Below are 19,914 nucleotides of genomic sequence, written 5' to 3' on the forward strand. Positions count from 1 at the left end.
GCGGCACACTCATCCCCACAGGCAGGGAGAGAAAAGGGATTTCAGAAGCAGATTTCTTCCCACAATGCCTGCACTGTGTGGACACAGAGTGAAGGGTTAACCGGGAGAAGGTCAGCTGTGGTCATTGAAGAGTCAATGCCGCTGATGTCAGCTTCTGATGTGGCGTCTGCGAGCGCACACCAAGCTGCAGCCATACAATGAGTGACTATACATGCAGAGATGGAGGATTGTTTGGTGGGACTGGAGTCAAAGGTCGGCCACAGCAGTTGAAGTGGTAATGATGTGATGTATTCCTTCCCCCACCCCTCCACCCCCTTCTTCTTTTCTCTTCGTCATTATCGCTCACTTTTCCCTCTTTCTCTCTCCATCTCTCACACTCATTCGCTCTCTGTGTTCCCCTGTCCTATATTGGTGTGTTGAGTTGATTTAGGCGGCACGGTGGCGCAGTGGAAAGCCCGGTCGCCTCACAGCAAGAAGGTCCTGGGTTCGAGCCCTGGGGTAGTCCAAACCTTGGGGGTCATCCCGGGTCGTCCTCTGTGTGAGTGTGCATGTTCTCCCCGTGTCTGTGTGGGTTTCCTCCGGGTGCTCCGGTTTCCTCCCACAGTCCAAAGACATGTAGGTCAGGTGACTCGGCTGTACTAAATTGTCCCTAGGTATGAATGAATGTGTGCGTCAGCCCTGTGTGATGGCCTGGCGGCCTGTCCAGGGTGTCTCCCCGCCTGCTGCCCAATGACTGCTGGGATAGGCTCCGGCATCCCTGTGACCCTGAGAGCAGGATAAGTGGTTCGGATAATGGATGGATGGATGGAGTTGGTTTTGGCTGATTTCTGAAGGGTAACCTGTCAAACATTAAGGTCAACCAAAAAGAGGAAGGAAATAAGCTTCCCCTCCCCCTTACTTAAAAACCCCGCCCATTTGACCCTCCTACCTCTATCTGCTGTCTTAGATCAGATCTGTCAAGTTAAATTAGTCACTTGCGTTTGCGTGGGTGTGCACATGCATAATGCATCTGGATGCAAGTTGTACGAGAGCACACAAGTCAACCTCCGCATGTTGGCCTTGAGAGCAAAGACCCAACCTCTGGGTGGAGGCTTGGCCCAAATACGTGCACTCTGTCCCGGGTACAATCCCCAGACAGCGGGGGGCTGGGGGGGTGGAGGGGGGGAGCAAGTGACCCCTCTGTCAAACCTGCGCTAAGAGTCCCAGTTTGCTAGCACGACTAGACACCTGCTAACGGTACCCCACATTCAGAACATGTGATACATATATTCGAACCCCAACCCTCTGCATGCAGGAAGTCACACACACTGAGGGCACCTCCAGAAAAAAGGGGCCAGTTTTATGCAGCTGTTCTCATATCAGTTCTCGATATGACCCCAGAACAGACGACGGTTTGGTTTCGGGTACAAGACAATCTGTAGATTTGCAGCGTTACTTGCGAAAACCTGTAACGCAGTACAAAGCGAAACCGTAACTAATGCTAAAGCCAAACAAACCCGAGATGGTTAGCGGTGTCTCGGCGTTCCCAACTGAGATGGAAAAATAACCCACCAAGAAGGTAAAGGACAAATCACAATGACTGTAGGTTAAATTGGTTTTTGACTATCGGATCACAATCTGTCCTCAGTGCACCAGGATTTCGATGTGGTTGACCCCTGGCGGATTACAGTTCCACCATCTGAGATGTTGATGCCACATGCAGAGGGTCTCTTTGAGGCTTGGATGGGACAACGGCCGCTAGGAACGAACATGTGTTTCTGTGATGCTTTACTGACCCCGGGGGGGATTGTGGGGATTTCTTCCGTGTTGTTCCGTTTCTCTTCCTTTGGGAATCCCACACTACCCTGCTCCCACAAACACCCAACTCACATACCAGCTTCTCATGACCCGTGACCTTCAACCTTGCTCGGCGGCCTGTAAGAAAGTGGAAGCTGTATCGCACTTTCTTAAGATAAGCATCTGGGCTTTCAGAGCCTGACAGAGTCTGGTCTGTGTTAGCAGAGCCGAGCTGCTCAGAGGGGAGATGAGCCGAGACACGACCCATAACAGAGCTTTAATCCCAGAAGAAGTGTTGCAGGAAATTGGATTTTCGCTCTGGACAGTGTTGGAGCTGATGTGCATGCTGCAGGGTGCCAAATTCTGCCCACTTTGGAAAAAAACTCAAGAGTAAAACGTACTAATGATGAAGTGGTGGGCGTTTTATTCCTCTTAACCTCTTACGAAACCTCGACAGTGACAGCAGCAACTTTTTTCCCTCTCAGTAACCTGCGGTGGTGTCTAAGTGATTTTCAGGCCCATCTTTTAAGTTGAATTAATGTCTCCCCTGTCTCAAGTTACAGCTTGTTCGTACAGTGGCAGCGGTCTTGCTTTGCCCCCCCACCCCCGCCCTGCTAACTATGTTTGGCCTTTGTTCAACCCTCAGGGCGGCCCTTGGCTTTCTCCATCGCGCTAATGGATATGGACATCTGGCAGCGCTACAGATTCAGAGGCCCTGATGAGCCATGTGTCCCTATAAAAACATTATACAAGCTCTAAAGAGCACATGATTGGGTTAGCGTGCAGAATTATGTATGACGTTTCCCCCCTCGAATGGGGCTCTGTGAGCCATCAGGCCTGCGACCGGTGGCGGGGAATTCACTCTTAACTGTACTGTCCGACTCGTCTCGACTGTTAGTGTCTGACTCATATCTCTTTGCTGAGTCTTATCTTCCCGATAGAGCCTCTCCGTCTCTTTCACCTCAGGCCATACAGGGTCATAAGCCTTCCCCGCCACTCCGTGGATGGTGTTTCATGCAAGGGAAGGGCTTTCTATTCACGTTGCGTCCATTTCCGCCTTTGAAAGGATCCTCCTGATTGTTTTTCTTTCATAGCTTTAAGATATGGATACCGCCCTGATCCCATTAATACACAAGTCTATTTACATGCACATTAGTATGCCCATGTCACCTCGATTATGGTAATACTGCGATTACTGATGAGAGAACTATGACTCGCACGCTAAATTAAACACTCAAAAGCAGGCGTATCCCAGCATGTACTGGAACAAGTCTGTTTTGGAGCGTTTCATTTAATGTGACAGTCTGATTTCTCTGATCCATTTTGATTTAACTTTGACTCTGCATCCGAATCGCCTTTGTGACGCTATTCAATACTGCGATTATTGAAATGATCATGTGAACACCTCTGTCTGATTCCCAAAATTGGGTGAAGGTCTTAGTCACCATATTCGAAAACTGATTAAGACCCCTGGATTTTTGCCCAGTCTTTCTACCATGTGGAGTCGCCAGCCGCTTCTTTTCACCTGACAGTGAGGAGTTTCACCAGGGGGACGTAGCGCGTCGGAAGATCACGCTATTCCCCCCAGTTCCCCCTCCCCCTTGAACAGGCACCCCAACTGACCAGAGGAGGTGCTAGTGCAGTGACCAGGACACATACCCACATCCGGCTTCCCACTCACAGACACGGCCAATTGTATCCGTAGGGACGCCCGTCCAAGCCAGAAGCAACACGGGGATTCGAACCGGCGATCCCCATGTTGATAAGTAATGGAATATACCGCCAGGCTACCCGGATGCCCCTCTTTCGACCTTTTGATACATGAGAACGTCTTGCTCGGATTTCTTTTGGTTTGTGGAACTGCGCGTGTCAAGGGGGAGTCACAGATGCTGGATGACAACAAACATGGCTGCCAGGGTCCCAAAAGAGTCAAGCTGATGCACAAGCTGGTGACAACGTTGTCGGCTTTCGGTTGTTAGAAATACTAAAGTGAATGTCATTATCAGCTTATTTTTTGGTCACTGTAGTGAATTCAGGGGGCGACCAGGAACCGCCACAGCCAGTACGCAAACCTGGGTCTCCCGCACAACGGGTGACTATGTTAACCAGTCAACTAAAGGGTCCGACCCGTTAGCCAAGGACTAGTGAGTCTACACATCCGTGATCATTACACTAACCCCCTCCTTCAGGAAGTGCATCCCCACGTTTCAGCATACCAGCTCCCTCACGCCTCTGGGCACATGTGCTTCCGATGGCCTCACAGTCTCACAATCCCACTTCTGACACCAATGTAGCGAATTCGGGGGGCAACTGGGAACCGCCGCAGCCAGGATGTGAACTTGGGTGTCCCGCACCACAGGCGACTACGTAAACCAGTCACATCCCGGCTGCAGAAGTTCTCGGCCGCCCCCTGAATTCGCTACATTGGTGTCAGAAGGGGTCGGACCCTTTAGTCGACTGGTTAACGTAGTTGCCCATGGTGCGGGACATCCGGGTTCGCGTCCCGGCTGCCCCTTGAATTCACTACATCACACCAAATACAAATCTGCATACATATCAAAGTGAAATACATTGCACAGGCTTAAGGGTGGAGAGATGGAGGGAAGCAGTCAATATGTAGTTTCCATGAACAGTACAGTGGTTATGCAAAGATTCGGTAACACTTTAGTATGGGGAACATAGTCACCATTAATTAGGTGCTTATTAGCATGCAAATTAGCAACATATTGGCTCTTAATTGGTCATTATTACGTACTCATTAATGCCTTATTCTGCATGGCCTTATTATACAACCAGTAAGCCATTAACTATGAGTTTTCCCTCTATAACCTCAGAATTATTGCTTATTAGTAGTACCATCTCAATATGCTTTGCTTAGTATGGCCTTTATAAGGTGGTAGTACCACAAGAAGAGTTATTCTCCCTTACTAACACTTAATGAATATGGTCTGTTCTTACATAACAACACACAAAACTACAAGTGTTCATAGTGTTAAATGACTGTAAATTAAGTTTTTGTTACTTAGAATATGTTCCCCATACTAAAGTGACATCTTGATCATTACTAATTCACTAGTAGTTAAAGTTTTTTTATGTTCCCCATACTAAAGTGTTACCAAAGATTCAGACGCTGCTAATGGAGTAATGGCATTACCAGTATCCATGGGTACGCAATAATTGAAGTACTGGCACACAGTGATGACGCCAAATTTCTTGTTTAAATGCGCTCAGTGTGACTTGAGGACAGGACTGATTTCAGGCTGTTTAGTACAGAAGCTTTGATATTTTACAAGACCAAATGAAATAAATAACCACGTCTTTGTCCAGGAAGGAGTCGGTGCAGGGGCGATGCGTCTTCTTTAGCACCAGCGTCTTTTTTTACACATAAAACAATCCTTCAAAACAGCGCAAACACACTGATGGTCACAGCAAAGGATCATGGGATAGGTACAAAAGCCTCTCTCTGTATATGCCACAGTGAAAAGAGGATCCTTCAAAAGTCCCCCCCCCCCCCCAACCCCCCGCCAGCCCCACAAGGACAGACTGCTTCTATTCTCACCTCACAAAAGCATCGTTTGAATCAACGAGGCTTCGCTGTGTTGGAATGGCCACTGACGGCGGTCATGAGGAATTTGTGATTTGGGAGTGTGATACCCGGAGGGTGAATGTGGGGAGATATATCTCCCGTCCTGACAGAGAGGGCTGTTTTTGTGCATCTGTATGGGATGAGTCTATGTACACAATGAGAAGAGCGCTGGGGTGGCATTTAGGTCTCCGGGGCCCCAACAATGTCCGTAGTGTCGCAGTCAGATGATAAAGTAGACGTCCGATATGTCATTCTGCGAGGGACTGTGCTGGATGAGAAATGATGCGCTGACATATTCTCCATTCAGCCCATCTTCCTCCGGGGGAAAAAAACACTTGCTATAATGGCTCGGAGTAGAAGGGGTCACGTTTAACTATTCAAGGTTTTCACAAGTCCGAAGCCACAAGTCCATTTCCTTCCAATATGGACAAGTTTGCGGTTATTGTCTCGCTGACAGTCAGCTAAATGTAATGCATTCATCACCGAAACCCTACAGAGCTTCTTTTAAAACTTTTATTTATCCACGAACATTGTCTGAACATGCAGTCCTTTTTCAACCACACCCAGCTTGACATTCACCCGCATTCATCAGTTACAACATACGACCACAGATACGACAGTTACAACATACAACCACCAGGTACACTGTGGCTGTATGTTGTACCTGTTGGATCCTGATCACCTGTGCTGCATTTGGAGATGAAGTGCACAGCTTAGCGGTTAGCCTGCTGATCAGGGGACTCAAACCAGGGACTCAACCCCGCCCCCGACCTCTCCTCTCTGACCTTTGACATTTGGACAGGTGAGGCCACCAGGGCTAGCGGCGACATTGGCGACCCCTTACCTTTACACACGGTGTCACTGGTGGAAGTGCACTTCTTAATCTCCACCTCCACCTCCTCGTCACAGACGGTGCAGGGGTTGCAGGGCTCCCTCGTGCTCTCCTGGTCCGAGTAGGTGTCCACGGTGCACGACTCGCACACGGTGTCACGGTTGTCCTCGCAGCTGTAGAGCATGCCCTGCCCCTCGGGGCACTTGGTGCAGAGCTCGCAGCGGCTGGTGACCGCACTCATGTAGTAGTCGTAGTCGCACACACAGGTGGCGTCGTTGGAGTCTGTGCACGGCGTCTCCATGCGCAGCAGGCCTGTGCAGCGTGTGCACGGCTGGCATCGCTCGGTGTGACTGAAGTTTTCAGAGAAAGTCTCACCTGAAAGAAGGGGAAAATGAGAAAATGAATACTCGTACATTCTTTCTATGTGCCGTCACCTGCATCTGAAGTGCTTCCAATGCTTTGGCGTGGTGACGGTTGTAGCTCATTGTGCAACATTGCTTTGTTTTGTTTTGCTTACCACTGTTGTTACCCACAATGCTACGTGCTCTATATGTCTGTCTGTCTATTGTGCTTTAGTCAGTCAGTCAGTCACTCTGTCTATATGTCTGTTGTTTTTACCTGCCTGTCTTTACTTTTCTCTTTACTTTATGTTCGCTGTTAAGTTCTGTGCAGATCCTGAGCTGTCGATTGCTTGTGTACTGTGTGCCAATGGTGATAAGTCGTCACTACAGCTTCCATCCATCCATCCATCCATCCATCATCCAACCCACTTATCCTGCTCTCAGGGTCGTGGCGATGCTGAAGCCTATCCCAGCAGTCATTGGGCAGCAAGTGGGGAGACACCCTGGACAGGCCGCCATGGCCATCACAGGGCAGACACACACACATTCACACCTAGGGACAATTTAGTACGGCTGATTCACCTGACCTACATGCCTTTGGACTGTGGGAGGAAACTGGAGCACCCGGAGGAAACCCACGCAGACATGGGGAGAACATGCAAACTCCACACAGAGGACGACCCCCCAGGTTGGACTACCCCGGGGCTCAAACCCAGGACCTTCTTGCTGTGAGGCGAACGTGCTAACCACTGCGCCACCGTGCCGCCCCAGCTTCCAACCAACCTGACAAAACCCAGATATGCTGCTCTGGAACAAGACTTGAGATGGATTCCTCCTGTGGAGTTATTGATTCAAGCTAACTTTATTTCGCTGGCCTGCAAAGTGGTTTGAACCAGTTCGTATAGAGTTCTTGGGCCTTTTATGTCGCGGTTTGCAAAAAAGAAACTTGTGTGTGTGTGTGTGTGTGTGGTGAGAAAGCAGGACTCTGATGACCATGGTGGCACTAGCTCTGAAAGTCATTTTCCGTTACCTCCGGCTTGGTCGGGCGTCCCTACAGACACAACTGGCCGTGTCTGCGGGCTGGAAGCCGGATGTGGGTATGTGTCCTAGTCGCTGCACTAGCACCTCCTCTGGTTGGTGGGGGCGCCTGTTCGGGGGAAATGGGGGGGGGTAGCGTGATCCTGCCATGCGCTACATCCCCCTGGTGAAACTCCTCACTGTCATGGATCGGAGGAGGCGTGGTAGTCTGCAGCCCTCCCCGGATCGGCAGAGGGGGTGGAGCAGTGACCGGGACGGCTCGGGAATATAGGGTAAATGGCCAAGTGCAATTGAGGAGAAAAAGGGGAACCCCCCCCCCCCCAAAAAAAAAAAGAAAGTCATTTTGTGGTGGATTTGTTGAACTCAGTACGATGGGTTCATAGGGAGCTGCATGAAGAACAAGATTTAGAGAGACCTTCCTTCAGGGGCCAGCTTTGGAGAGAAGGCCAGAACATCTCTGCTCATTTTAAGACTCGGTCCTTTTTTGTTTTAAAGCCGAATTCATTTTGCGCTTGTGGTCGGAAGGTTTCGTGTGCAGAGGACTCGATCGATACTGCAGGTTTCATAGAGTTGTATTTCCACGGGGTAGAGAACCCAGCAACACAATAAATTATGCATCGGGCCCATTTGTAAGAGCATTGTGCGCGCGTGTGTGTGTATATGTATGCGTTTCTGCGCGTGTGTAATGAGAGACAAGGGGATGGGGCTGTAAAAAAAATCTTCAGAGGAGATTTACGGCCACTGAAGACGGTCACAAATCACACCACTTTGATTTCTGCTTCACTTGGGAAAACTTCCAGTTATTCATCAGTTCACTGTGTGTGTGTGTGTGTGTGTGTGTGTGTGTGTGTGTGTGTGTGTGTGTGTGTGTGTGTGTTTAAGAGATTTAAATGTTTGGTCTGATCTGCACCACTGCTCAACAAACAAATGACCACCACATAATACTACTGAGAGAGAGACAGACAAATACAGTGAGACAGACAAATACAGTGAGAGAGAGAGACAGAGTAAGAAAATAAGACAGAGAAAGAAGGAGGGAGATACGAAGTGGGAGTGAGAGAGAGAGACAAATACAGTGAGAGAGAGAGAGACAGACAAATACAGTGAGACAGAGACAGAGTAAGAAAATAAGACAGAGAAAGAAGGAGGGAGATACAAAGTGGGAGTGAGAGAGAGACAGACAAATACAGTGAGACAGACAAATACAGTGAGAGAGAGAGACAGACAAATACAGTGAGACAGACAAATACAGTGAGAGAGAGAGAGAGAGAGAGAGACAAATACAGTGAGAGAGAGACAGAGTAAGAAAATAAGACAGAGAAAGAAGGAGGGAGATACGAAGCGAGAAAGTGACAGACAGACAGACAAATACAGTGAGAGAGACAGACAAATACAGTCAGACAGAGAGACAGTGAGTAAGAAAAAAAGACAAAGAAGGAGGGAGATACGAAGCGGGGGTGAGAGAGAGAGACAGACAACTACAGTGAGAGAGAGAGACAAGAAAGACGCAAACAAGAGTTAATGAAAGACAGACACAAGGACAGACGGAGAGAGAGAGACAGAGAGTCAGCTGTGGTTTGGAGGAGTGGGTTCGTTGGAATTTCGGCGTGTGTGTGTGTGTTTGTGTGCGTGTTTTGTGTGTGTTGCGTGTTCTGGGTTGTTTCCACTCATACAAGTGATAACCCCCTTGTACCCTAATGCATCCAAACACATCCAACACACAAACAAAACACACACGCCCACACACACACACACACACACACACACACATCTCCGCCCCCCTTCCTATGAGTGCTTTCGAATCCATTACCATAATGTCACAGATCAATAACGCAGGTCAGTACATTAATACTGCCTTTTCTATGTGTGGGGGGGTTTATGTGAGTATGTGTGTTTTCTACAGTATGTGTTTTGAGTGTATTTGTGCGTTTGTGTGTGTTTTCTTCTCTTATCTTTTTCCTCCCCAGTAGAAGATATTTGACAAACTACAGCCTGCTGGCTTCTTAGCACGGGGGGCCTAAAATAAGCTTGACACATGACCGGAGTAAGGAGGGGGGGGGGGGGCGTGACAGCTGTGGGAGGAGCCTGGCAGATGTGGGAGGAGCCAACAACAAAAACACGGGAGGAGAAAGCCGTCAGTCAAACTGGCTTTTATGTCCAGGCGTGGTAATAATGGGGTGTAGTTATGTTAGGCTATGGCTTGCTAATTTGCTAATTTTCCAGTTCATTCTGTGATGAATGCTTTCAGTTTCATAATGAGGCTACAGAATTTAAGCCCCCAGGAAGGCTGCATTGGTTTCAGGCAACGAACTAAATAAACAAAACATCATATTATCTGGTTGAACTAAAAAAATAAAATAAAATAAAAAAATGAAAGCACAGGCGGTATGGAAGGCAGGCGCTAAAGCAGGATATCGCCGGTGCAAATAGGAAATGGAGCACTCGGGGTCTACAGCAAAAACACGGAGGGGAGCAAATGACTTTTAAGTTTATGTGTGACTCGTTGCAGAGCCGCCTGCCTACATGCACAGCTCCATATGGGAGCGCTGCATTACAGATAAAATCAATATGTTTGATGCGAGTTTTTAAAATGCCGATGCATCACGCCGTTATCTGATGGGGTGCAATCTGAGATCGGCCGCTTCGTTTCCTCCTTCCTTTCATTTCAGTGAGTCACGGCACGAGTTGTGTGGTCCTGCGATGCTTCCCCGAGTCTGGGCAGAAATAAACACAGCTCCTCTTTGGAAGTCGACAACCGGAAAAAAAAAAAAAAAAAAAACATACTACGTTCCTGTGGTGTGCAACTGGCAGCGAGACACCTGGAAAGACAGGAGACACCTCACTGGACAACACCACAGGACAGACTTTAATGACGATTATCCAATCTGGAGGAATTAAAAAGGGATTAGAGACAATTCCCCCCCATTATTCTCAGCCAGCAGGTTTGCAGTGAGTTGAGCTGAGTGATACCACATTTAAGTTTATTTCTATTCACATAATTTATTGGTTTTTCTTTTTTTGGACCCCCCCCCCTCCTTTTTTTCTCCTCAATTGTTTTTGGCCAATTACCCCACTCTTCCAAGCTGTCCCGGTCGCCGCTCCACCCCCCTCTGCCGATCCGGGGAGGGCTGCAGACTACCACATGCCTCCTCCGATGCATGTGGAGTCGCCACCCGCTGCTTTTCACCTGACAGTGAGGAGTTTCGCCAGGGGGACGTAGCACGTGGGAGGATCACGCTATTCCCCCCAGTCCCCCCTCCCCCCTGAACAGGCACCCCACCCGACCAGAGGAGGCGCTAGTGCAGCGACCAGGACACACACCCACATCCGGCTTCCCACCCGCAGATACGGCCAATTGTGTCTGTAGGGATGCCAGACCAAGCCGGAGGTAACACGGGGATTCGAACCGGCGATCCCCGTGTTGGTAGGCAATGGAGTAGATCGCTGTGCCTCCTGGACGCCCTGGATACCGTCATCGGCCTCAGCCGCAGCCTCGTTCCTGACCCCGTGAAGGTGTTTGCTGGTGAATGGCATCTGCAACGCTACAGCTAAACGCTAAGGCCACTGAAACAGCTGCATTTTATTTTCATATTCTGTTTATTTGCAATAAATCCTAAGTAACCGTCAATGATAAACTCTCTTTGAAATTATTTTTGGAAGGAGGGCTTGCGAGTCTGACATACTGCAACCGCACTCTCCATGTGGTAAAAACAATAGGAAATGGGGATAGAGCTTAAATGAAAAACAAGCTTCATGTTTTTGGCCACTTCAAAGGGGGTTAACCCTAATCGCTGGTAGGACGGCCCCATCCATTTAAGGCCAACAAAATAATATTCTTGGCCCAGAAATAGCTGGGACTCCTCTCATGACCCAGTCCGTAGCTCACATTTTAGCACCCTTCATTAGGAGTAGTGACCCAGTATGGTTTACTGGTGCTCCCTGGCTCGGATGCAGCGAGGAAGAGAGATTCCCACAGACAGAGAAGAGAATACTGGGTGGTGGCCAGACAACTCACACTGAACCGATCCCGATATCTCTGGGCTCAGTGCGACCTTTGACCTAACAGGAGTAACACGTGGGATTGTAGTATATGCAAGTGTGTGTGTGTGTGTGTGGAGTGGGAGGGCGACTTTTCCTTACAAGGAGATTATATTCTATACCGACAGACCAAACAGTAAAAAACACATCACAGCAGACAGGATGTGCACTAACGAGCCTCGTCTCTGGATTCTGCAGCACGGCAAAAAGCTGCAAACCTGTCAGTACGGGTACGCGACATGCATTACATGTATTCAACGACAAGTCCTCAAATTCCAAAAGTAGCACTGGAACTCTACTATCCACAGTTAAAAGTCCTACTATGGGAACTCATCTGACAACATTTTCTAAAGCCCCAAACTCTGCCGAGACATTGTACATTAAACTCGGAGAGAGAGCAGAAGCACTCCTCGGTTAATGAACGGCCCGTTATGGCTTCCTGTTATGAAATGTGAACGCACGCTGATGAGGATCTTAATCAATGTAGCCTCGCTCGCTGCACGGCTGCGTCCCATTACTCTTAATAGCTTCCTCTGCGCTCTTTAGCACCTTTTAGGAAGCTGTATTTGGAGCTGCTCTTAATCCCTTCCCCTGGCCCGGTCCACCTCTTCCCCCTATAAGGACAGGGCCATGCAGAGGGCAGAGGAACGCAGACAGACAGGCCTGGGGAGAGAGGTGGTGGTGGTGGGGGTGGGGGGGGGCCTCTCCTGCTCTTGATAAAAATCAGTGATATTAGTCAAGGCTTGCGAAGACAAAACAAATCATTGTAGTTTTGTGTGTAAATCGGCAGTTCACATGAGGTCAGGGTGCTCGCTGTGAGCCAAGCTGCATGTGTGAAGCAAACACAACGGGCAGAGTTTCAGCTGTGATGAATCACCATCATGAGATACTCAGCGGGACTGCATGTGTGTGTCAAGTCAAGTCCGTTTTGTTTGTATAGCCCAATATCACAAATTACACATTTGCCTCAAGGGGCTTTACAGCAACACAACATCCTGTTCTTAGACCCTTGCACACCCTTGTGTGTGTGTGTGTGTGTGTGTGTGTGTGTGTGTGTGTGTGTGTGTGTGCTTATATGTGTCAGAAAGAGACTTAAAGATGGCATATAGAGTGCATACGTACACTATAACCAGTACTGGGCATGCATCGGTGTGTGTGTGTGTGTGTGTGTGTGTGTGTGTGTGTGTGTGTGTGTGTGTGTGTGTGTGTGTGTGTGTGTGTGTCAGAAAGAGACTTAAAAGAATGTCATATAGAATACATACAATATGACTAGTACTGGGAATGTGTAACATCGGTGTGTTTGTGTGCTTATATGTGTCAGAAAGAGACTTAAAGATGGCATATAGAGTGCATACGTACACTATAACCAGTACTGGGCATGCATCGGTGTGTGTGTGTGTGTGTGTGTGTGTGTGTGTGTGTGTGTGTGTCTCAGAAAGAGACTTAAAGAATGTCATATAGAATACATACAATATGACTAGTACTGGGAATGTGTAACATCGGTGTGTTTGTGTGCTTATATGTGTCAGAAAGAGACTTAAAGATGGCATATAGAGTGCATACGTACACTATAACCAGTACTGGGCATGCATCGGTGTGTGTGTGTGTGTGTGTGTGTCTCAGAAAGAGACTTAAAGAATGTCATATAGAATACATACAATATGACTAGTACTGGGAATGTGTAACATCAGTGTGTGTGTGTGTGTGTGTGTGCTTATATGTGTCAGAAAGAGACTTAAAGATGGCATATAGAGTGCATACGTACACTATATCCAGTACTGGGCATGCATCGGTGTGTGTGTGTGTGTGTGTGTGTGTGTGTGCTTATATGTGTCAGAAAGAGACTTAAAAGAATGTCATATAGAATACATACAATATGACTAGTACTGGGAATGTGTAACATCGGTGTGTGTGTGTGTGTGTGTGTGTGTGTGTGTGTGTGTGTCAGAAAGAGACTTAAAGAATGTCATATAGAATACATACAATATGACTAGTACTGGGAATGTGTAACATCAGTGTGTGTGTGTGTGTGTGTTGTGTGTTACCCACTATCGAGGCAGGGTTGGCAGACGGTCTGTGTTGCTCCGCAGGGTTTGATGACTCCCTCCCCAGGTTGGCACTGCTTACAACACTCCCCATCGGTGGTGAAGTGATTCGAGTTACAAGGCTCCTGATTGGCCAGAGCACCAACCTGCCAATCAAAAGAGAGCACAGTCAAAAACGGGACAACGGAGCCGAACGGTCCGGCTCCCTCTCATAGCCACCAAAGGGAACTCGACTATTAGCTGCGACGCGTTAACGCTACAAGGCAGACGTAGCTACGGGCCACGCGTGCTCCCGTTAAAGCCAAACGGCGGTCTTGATTTCAACTTCGTTCAAATTCCTGGTTAAGTACTACACCACCCACAGTCCTTTACTCCACCAATCGGAGACGTTGCCGTTACCATGGAGATGTAAACCGCCCCGAAGTTGAGTGGGCGGAGAGGTGACGTTGTCAACGTTTGGCTAGCGTTAACTCTTATCTACCGTGTTGCTTCCGATAGACACGATGTGCTTCTTTTTCTTTTTAGGGACGAGGAGACAAATCATAAAACTCGACAACAGGCACGAGAAAGATAAAACACACGTGCGCCATCGCAACAGTTGAATGAAACGGTTCGCTAGCGAGGGGAAAGGGACTCGACGCCACCATTTGCGATGGGATGAGTAGGAGAAGGTTAACCCTACTGCGTAAAGGGTAGGGGGAAATACCAAGACCTGTAGTCACGTTTCACCGTGGGTTTGGTTTCGAAGGAGAGCTTTCGGTGCTTTGTGTTGTTTTTTCCAGGCCGCCGCTAACGTGACCTGAACCCTGCCGCCGACCCTCCGCCTCCCAAACTCTTCCGTCTTAAAGCTGTGTTTAAAAAAAACAAAACAGCCCCTAAACTCTTACGTCATCATTCTTCACGTTTAAAGGGTACAAGCTAAAGTGGAGCAACACACACACACGCACACACACACGCGCACACACACACACACACACACCAAGCACACTGCACTCTACATTCCTAAGCGAATGAGACAAGGTTAAGATGTTGACATGTGAGCATGTGGTGTGTGTGTGTAAGCATGTTGTGTGTAAGCATGTTGTGCATGTCTTTGTATGTGTGTAAGCATGTTGTACGTGTGTTTGTATGTGTGTATGTGAGCATGTTGTGTGTGTTTGTAAGTGTGTGCGTATAAGCATGTTGTGCATGTCTTTGTATGTGTGTAAGCATGTTTTACGTGTGTTTGTATGTGTGTGTGTAAGCATGTTGTGCGTGTGTTTGTATGGGTGTGTGTAAGCATGTTGTGCGTGTGTGTAAGCATGTTTTGTGTGTGTGAGCATGTTGTGTGTGTCTTTGTATGTGTGTAAGCATGTTGTACGTGTGTTTGTATGGGTGTGTGTAAGCATGTTGTGCATGTGTGTAAGCATGTTTTCTGTGTGTGTGAGCATGTTGTACGTGTGTTTGTGTATGTATAAGCATGTTGTTTGTGTGTGTGTGTGTGTGTGTGTGTGTCTGTGTGTGTGCGTGTGGGTGGGTGGGTGGGTGAGGACAGTAGTCCACGGCTACGAGTGCAGGAACCTTTCTTCCTCTTGTGCATTCTTGTATGTGGCATCTTTCCAGATCTTCCCTTTCAACAGCTTCGTGTACTTCTAGCACATGACACATGACCAGAGTGTATTTGCTCACTCTGGGTTTACTCCGGGTCTTTACTTGCGCTGGGTGGTGCTGCAGTTTGGAGACCGCGGTATAAAGCGGTACTGTAAAACCTCCCGTTATCTGTGACGTCTGGACGCATCTGCAGTCGGTTCTGCAGCCGGGTCCTGCAGCCGGTTCTGCAGCCGGCCCTCTGCAGCCGGTTCTGCAGCCGGTCCTGCAGCCAGCCCTCTGCAGTCGGTCCTGCAGCCGGTTTTGTAGCCGGTCCTGCAGCCGGCCCTCTGCAGCCGGTTCTGTAGCCGGGTCCTGCAGCCAGCCCTCTGCAGCCGGTTCTGCAGCCGGGTCCTGCAGCCAGCCCTCTGCAGCCGGTTCTCTAGCCGGGTCCTGCAGCCAGCCCTCTGCAGCCGGTTCTGTAGCCGGCCCTCTGCAGCCGGTTCTGTAGCCGGGTCCTGCAGCCAGCCCTCTGCAGTCGGTCCTGCAGCCGGTCCTGCAGCCAGCCCTCTGCAGTCGGTCCTGCAGCCGGTTCTGTCGCCGGTCCTGCAGCTGGGTCCTGCAGCCGGCCCTCTGCAGTCGGTCCTGCAGCCGGTTCTGTAGCTGGCCCTCTGCAGCCGGTTCTGTAGCCGGTCCTGCAGCCAGCCCTCTGCAGTCGGTCCTGCAGCTGGTTCTGTAGCCGGTCCTGCAGCCAGCCCTCTGCAGTCGGTCCTGCAGCCGGTTCTGTCGCCGGTCCTGCAGCTGGGTCCTGCAGCCGGCCCTCTGCAGCCAGTCCTGTAGCTGGCCCATGAAGGTGTTTGATCGAATCAGGAGGCGGCAAACGTTTCGCCATTTCAATCCTCAGTTTCCTAAACTGTGAGGGAACAGGTCCATACCGTCCATCTGCTGCTGGACGTTTCCCGCTGACTTCAGAAGAAACGTGGAACAAGTTTTACAGCTGTAAGAGTGACATTTCTGTCCCGTCTCCCACTCTGGGAGAGGGTTTTAACACGGGTCTGTTAACTTTGACACAGTTTGGGAAGGCGTGGTGAGTGTGTGTGTGTGTGTGTGTGTGTGTGTGTGTGTGTGTGCGTGTGTGTAGGCGGACAGCGGGGTAAAGGGGTGTGTGTCTACGGTAACTTGTTACCTCTCAGGCGTGTGTGTGTGTGTGTGTGTGTGTGTGTGTGGGTGGACAGTGGGTAAAGGGGTGTGTGTCTAAGGTAACTTGTTACCTCTCAGGTGTGTGTGTGTGTGTGTGTGTGTGTGTGTGTGTGTGTGTGTGTGTGTGTGTGTGTGTGTAATGTTACTGACAGGAGGGAGGTTCTTGTTAAAACACCAAGTGTCCCCCGAGGCGTGTGAGTCAGCTGTCAGCTTGGGTGCCTCCCCACGTCTCTAACATGCTTTAGTCACAGCGCAGTTCAAAGCCACATACTTCTGGTTTGTCTTGCTGTTTAGGCAGGACATACTCCAGTATGTAACCCTGAATCAATAATCTGAATATAGTCCAGTATGTAACCCTGAATCAATAATCTGAATATAGTCCAGTATGTAACCCTGAATCAATAATCTGAATATAGTCCAGTATGTAAACCTGAATCAATAATCTGAATATAGTCCAGTATGTAACCCTGAATCAATAATCTGAATATAGTCCAGTATGTAACCCTGAATCAATAATCTGAATATAGTCCAGTATGTAACCCTGAATCAATAATCTGAATATAGTCCAGTATGTAACCCTGAATCAATAATCTGAATATAGTCCAGTATGTAACCCTGAATCAATAATCTGAATATAGTCCAGTATGTAAACCTGAATCAATAATCTGAATATAGTCCAGTATGTAACCCTGAATCAATAATCTTAATATAGTCCAGTATGTAACCCTGAATCAATAATCTGAATATAGTCCAGTATGTAACCCTGAATCAATAATCTGAATATAATCCAGTATGTAAACCTGAATCAATAATCTGAAGAGTCCAGTATGTAAATCTGAATAAATAATCTAAATATAATCCAGTATGTAAATCTGAATAAATAATTTAAATATAGTCCAGTATGTAAACCTGAATCAATAATCTGAATATAGTCCAGTATGTAAATCTGAATAAATAATCTGAATATAGTCCAGTATGTAAATCTGAATAAATAATCTGAATATAGTCCAGTATGTAAATCTGAATAAATAATCTAAATATAGTCCAGTATGTAAACCTGAATCAATAATCTGAATATAGTCCAGTATGTAAATCTGAATAAATAATCTGAATATAGTCCAGTATGTAAATCTGAATAAATAATCTGAATATAGTCCAGTATGTAAATCTGAATAAATAATCTAAATATAGTCCAGTATGTAACCCTGAATCAATAATCTAAATATAGTCCAGTATGTAACCCTGAATCAATAATCTGAATAGAATCCAGTATGTAAACCTGAATCAATAATCTGAATAGAGTCCACTATGTAAATCTGAATATAGTCCAGTATGTAACCCTGAATAATCTAATCTGAATAGAGTCCAGTATGTAAATCTGAATCAATAATCTGAATAGAGTCCAGTATGTAAATCTGAATCAATAATCTGAATAGAGTCCAGTATGTAACCCTGAATCAATAATCTGAATAGAGTCCAGTATGTAAATCTGAATCAATAATCGGAATAGAGTCCAGTATGTAAATCTGAATCAATAATCAGAATAGAGTCCAGTATGTAAATCTGAATCAATAATCGGAATAGAGTCCAGTATGTAAATTTGTCCACACAAAACAAAACAAAACAAAAACAAACGTGTAGTATTCCAGCCTGCTTCTGACTTTATCTGGCTTCTAACAACCTTCCTCTTTCTTCCCTTCATCACTCACCTTCTTCACATTCTCTCTCTCTCCCTCACTCTCTCTCCCTCACTCCCTCTCTCTCTCCCACTCACACACATACAAAATGTGTTTCCATTTCAGTTTTGTGAGACACTGCTTTGTCGAATCGTGTGAAAACCCACCTCATGCCAGCGTCTAAACTTTTTACAATATTGAGCTTTTTCAAAATTCAAGTGGTTAAATTAAATTACTCCTGTTTTCAGTTTAAATTACTCCTGTTTTCAGTTTAAATTACTCCTGTTTTCAGTTTAAATTACTCCTGTTTTCAGTTTGCAGTTTCAAATCGCATAATTAACGGAAATGCGCCGACAAACACAAACACCCGTTTCACAACAAAACCTTCAGAGCCGTCAATCAAACCTGTCACCCACAGATCACACCATTCAGTTTATCCCGCCTCTTCCCCACTCACACACACACACACACACACAATCTTGCATACAAAAAACCGTTCAAACCAGTTCTCCCTCTCCCCCTCACTCTCCCTCTCTCTGTCTCTCTCCCCCTCTTCCCCGTCTCTCGCTGTCTCCCCCCTCCGTCTCTCCCGATCTCTCTCCCTCTCCCCCTCGTCTCCCCCTCTGTCTCTCTCCCCCTCTTCCCCCTCTGTCTCTCTCCCTCCCCCGTCTCTCTCTCTCTCTCCCTCCCCGTCTGTCTCTGTCTCTCTCTCCCTCCCCCCCGATCCCTCCCTCCCCCCCCCTCCCGATCTCTCTCTCTCTCCCTCTCCCCCCGTCTCTCTCTCTCTCTCTCTCCCTCCCCATCTGTCTCTGTCTCTCTCTCTCCCCCCTCTCCCGATCTCTCTCTCTCTCTCCCCCCCGTCTCTCTCTCTCTCTCCCTCCCCGTCTGTCTCTGTCTCTCTCTCTCTCTCCCCCCCCTCTCCCGATCTCTCTCTCTCTCCCTCTCCCCCCCGTCTCTCTCTCTCTCTCCCTCCCCGTCTGTCTCTGTCTCTCTCTCTCTCTCCCCCCCCTCTCCCGATCTCTCTCTCTCTCTCTCTCTCCCCCCCCCCCCGTCTCTCTCTCTCTCTCTCTCTCTCTCTCTCTCTCAATTTCTCAGATGCAGGTTTGCAACAGAAATGGGCGAACCAACAACAACACACCACATGCCCTGTTGCAGTGAGCAGAGTGGCTGTGTTGTGTGTCTGTGTCACGGTGCCTTCACACCGAGTGCAACACCAAAACATGACACTGCTGTGTGTGTGCAAACAAGACGGTGAAAATAACACAACCGTGTGAAGACGGAGACGGAACACAACCTGGCGACGTGACAGCGGGTTTGCGGCTGCGCCGGCGTCTCCACGATGGGCGCCGGTACCGCGCTGATGCAGGCGTGAGGACAGCAGGTGGACCTTTTCAACACAGAACTTGGCAGAGACTTCCGGCCGCCTCGCTGGCCTTCCTCCACCCGTTTCGTTTCATATTCTCATTCCAACAGGATATGGATGTGGAACGCCATCTGATAATTCCGGGAAGTACCCATGCAGTGACATCCGGCTCGTCTTTCATCTGGACCACATCTCAACGTACTGGACCCAGACGGCAAAACTGCTGTGGCCCGGACCCGTCCCACACCCGACACTTTCATCCGGCCCACATACCGCGTGGAACGATGGCACTTGGGCGGTCCGCTCCTGTTTGCCAGATCTGGGCCAGAACCAAGCCATAGCAATGCTGCATGTGCCACATATTTGCCAAAGGTGGCCATATTTGTGTTGTGATATTTGGGCCATATTCACCATTTACCACACGGGGCCACTTCAGGGTCACATCCAGATCAC

General features: G+C 48.2%; 1 protein-coding gene across 1 annotated transcript in view; it reads right to left on the reverse strand.

The window, feature by feature from the left end:
• ngfrb (nerve growth factor receptor b) overlaps positions 1-19,914 on the reverse strand; it is a 46,688-nt gene that overhangs the window by 22,350 nt on the left and 4,424 nt on the right. The window contains exons 2-3 of the mRNA XM_056297062.1: positions 13,661-13,802; positions 6,207-6,569 (exon numbers count right to left, since the gene is read on the reverse strand). Coding sequence (XP_056153037.1) covers positions 6,207-6,569; positions 13,661-13,802 — 505 coding nt within the window. The remainder of the gene's footprint in view (positions 1-6,206; positions 6,570-13,660; positions 13,803-19,914) is intronic.

The sequence above is a fragment of the Lampris incognitus genome, chromosome 17, assembly GCF_029633865.1.
Source record: "Lampris incognitus isolate fLamInc1 chromosome 17, fLamInc1.hap2, whole genome shotgun sequence".
NCBI lineage: Eukaryota > Metazoa > Chordata > Actinopteri > Lampriformes > Lampridae > Lampris > Lampris incognitus.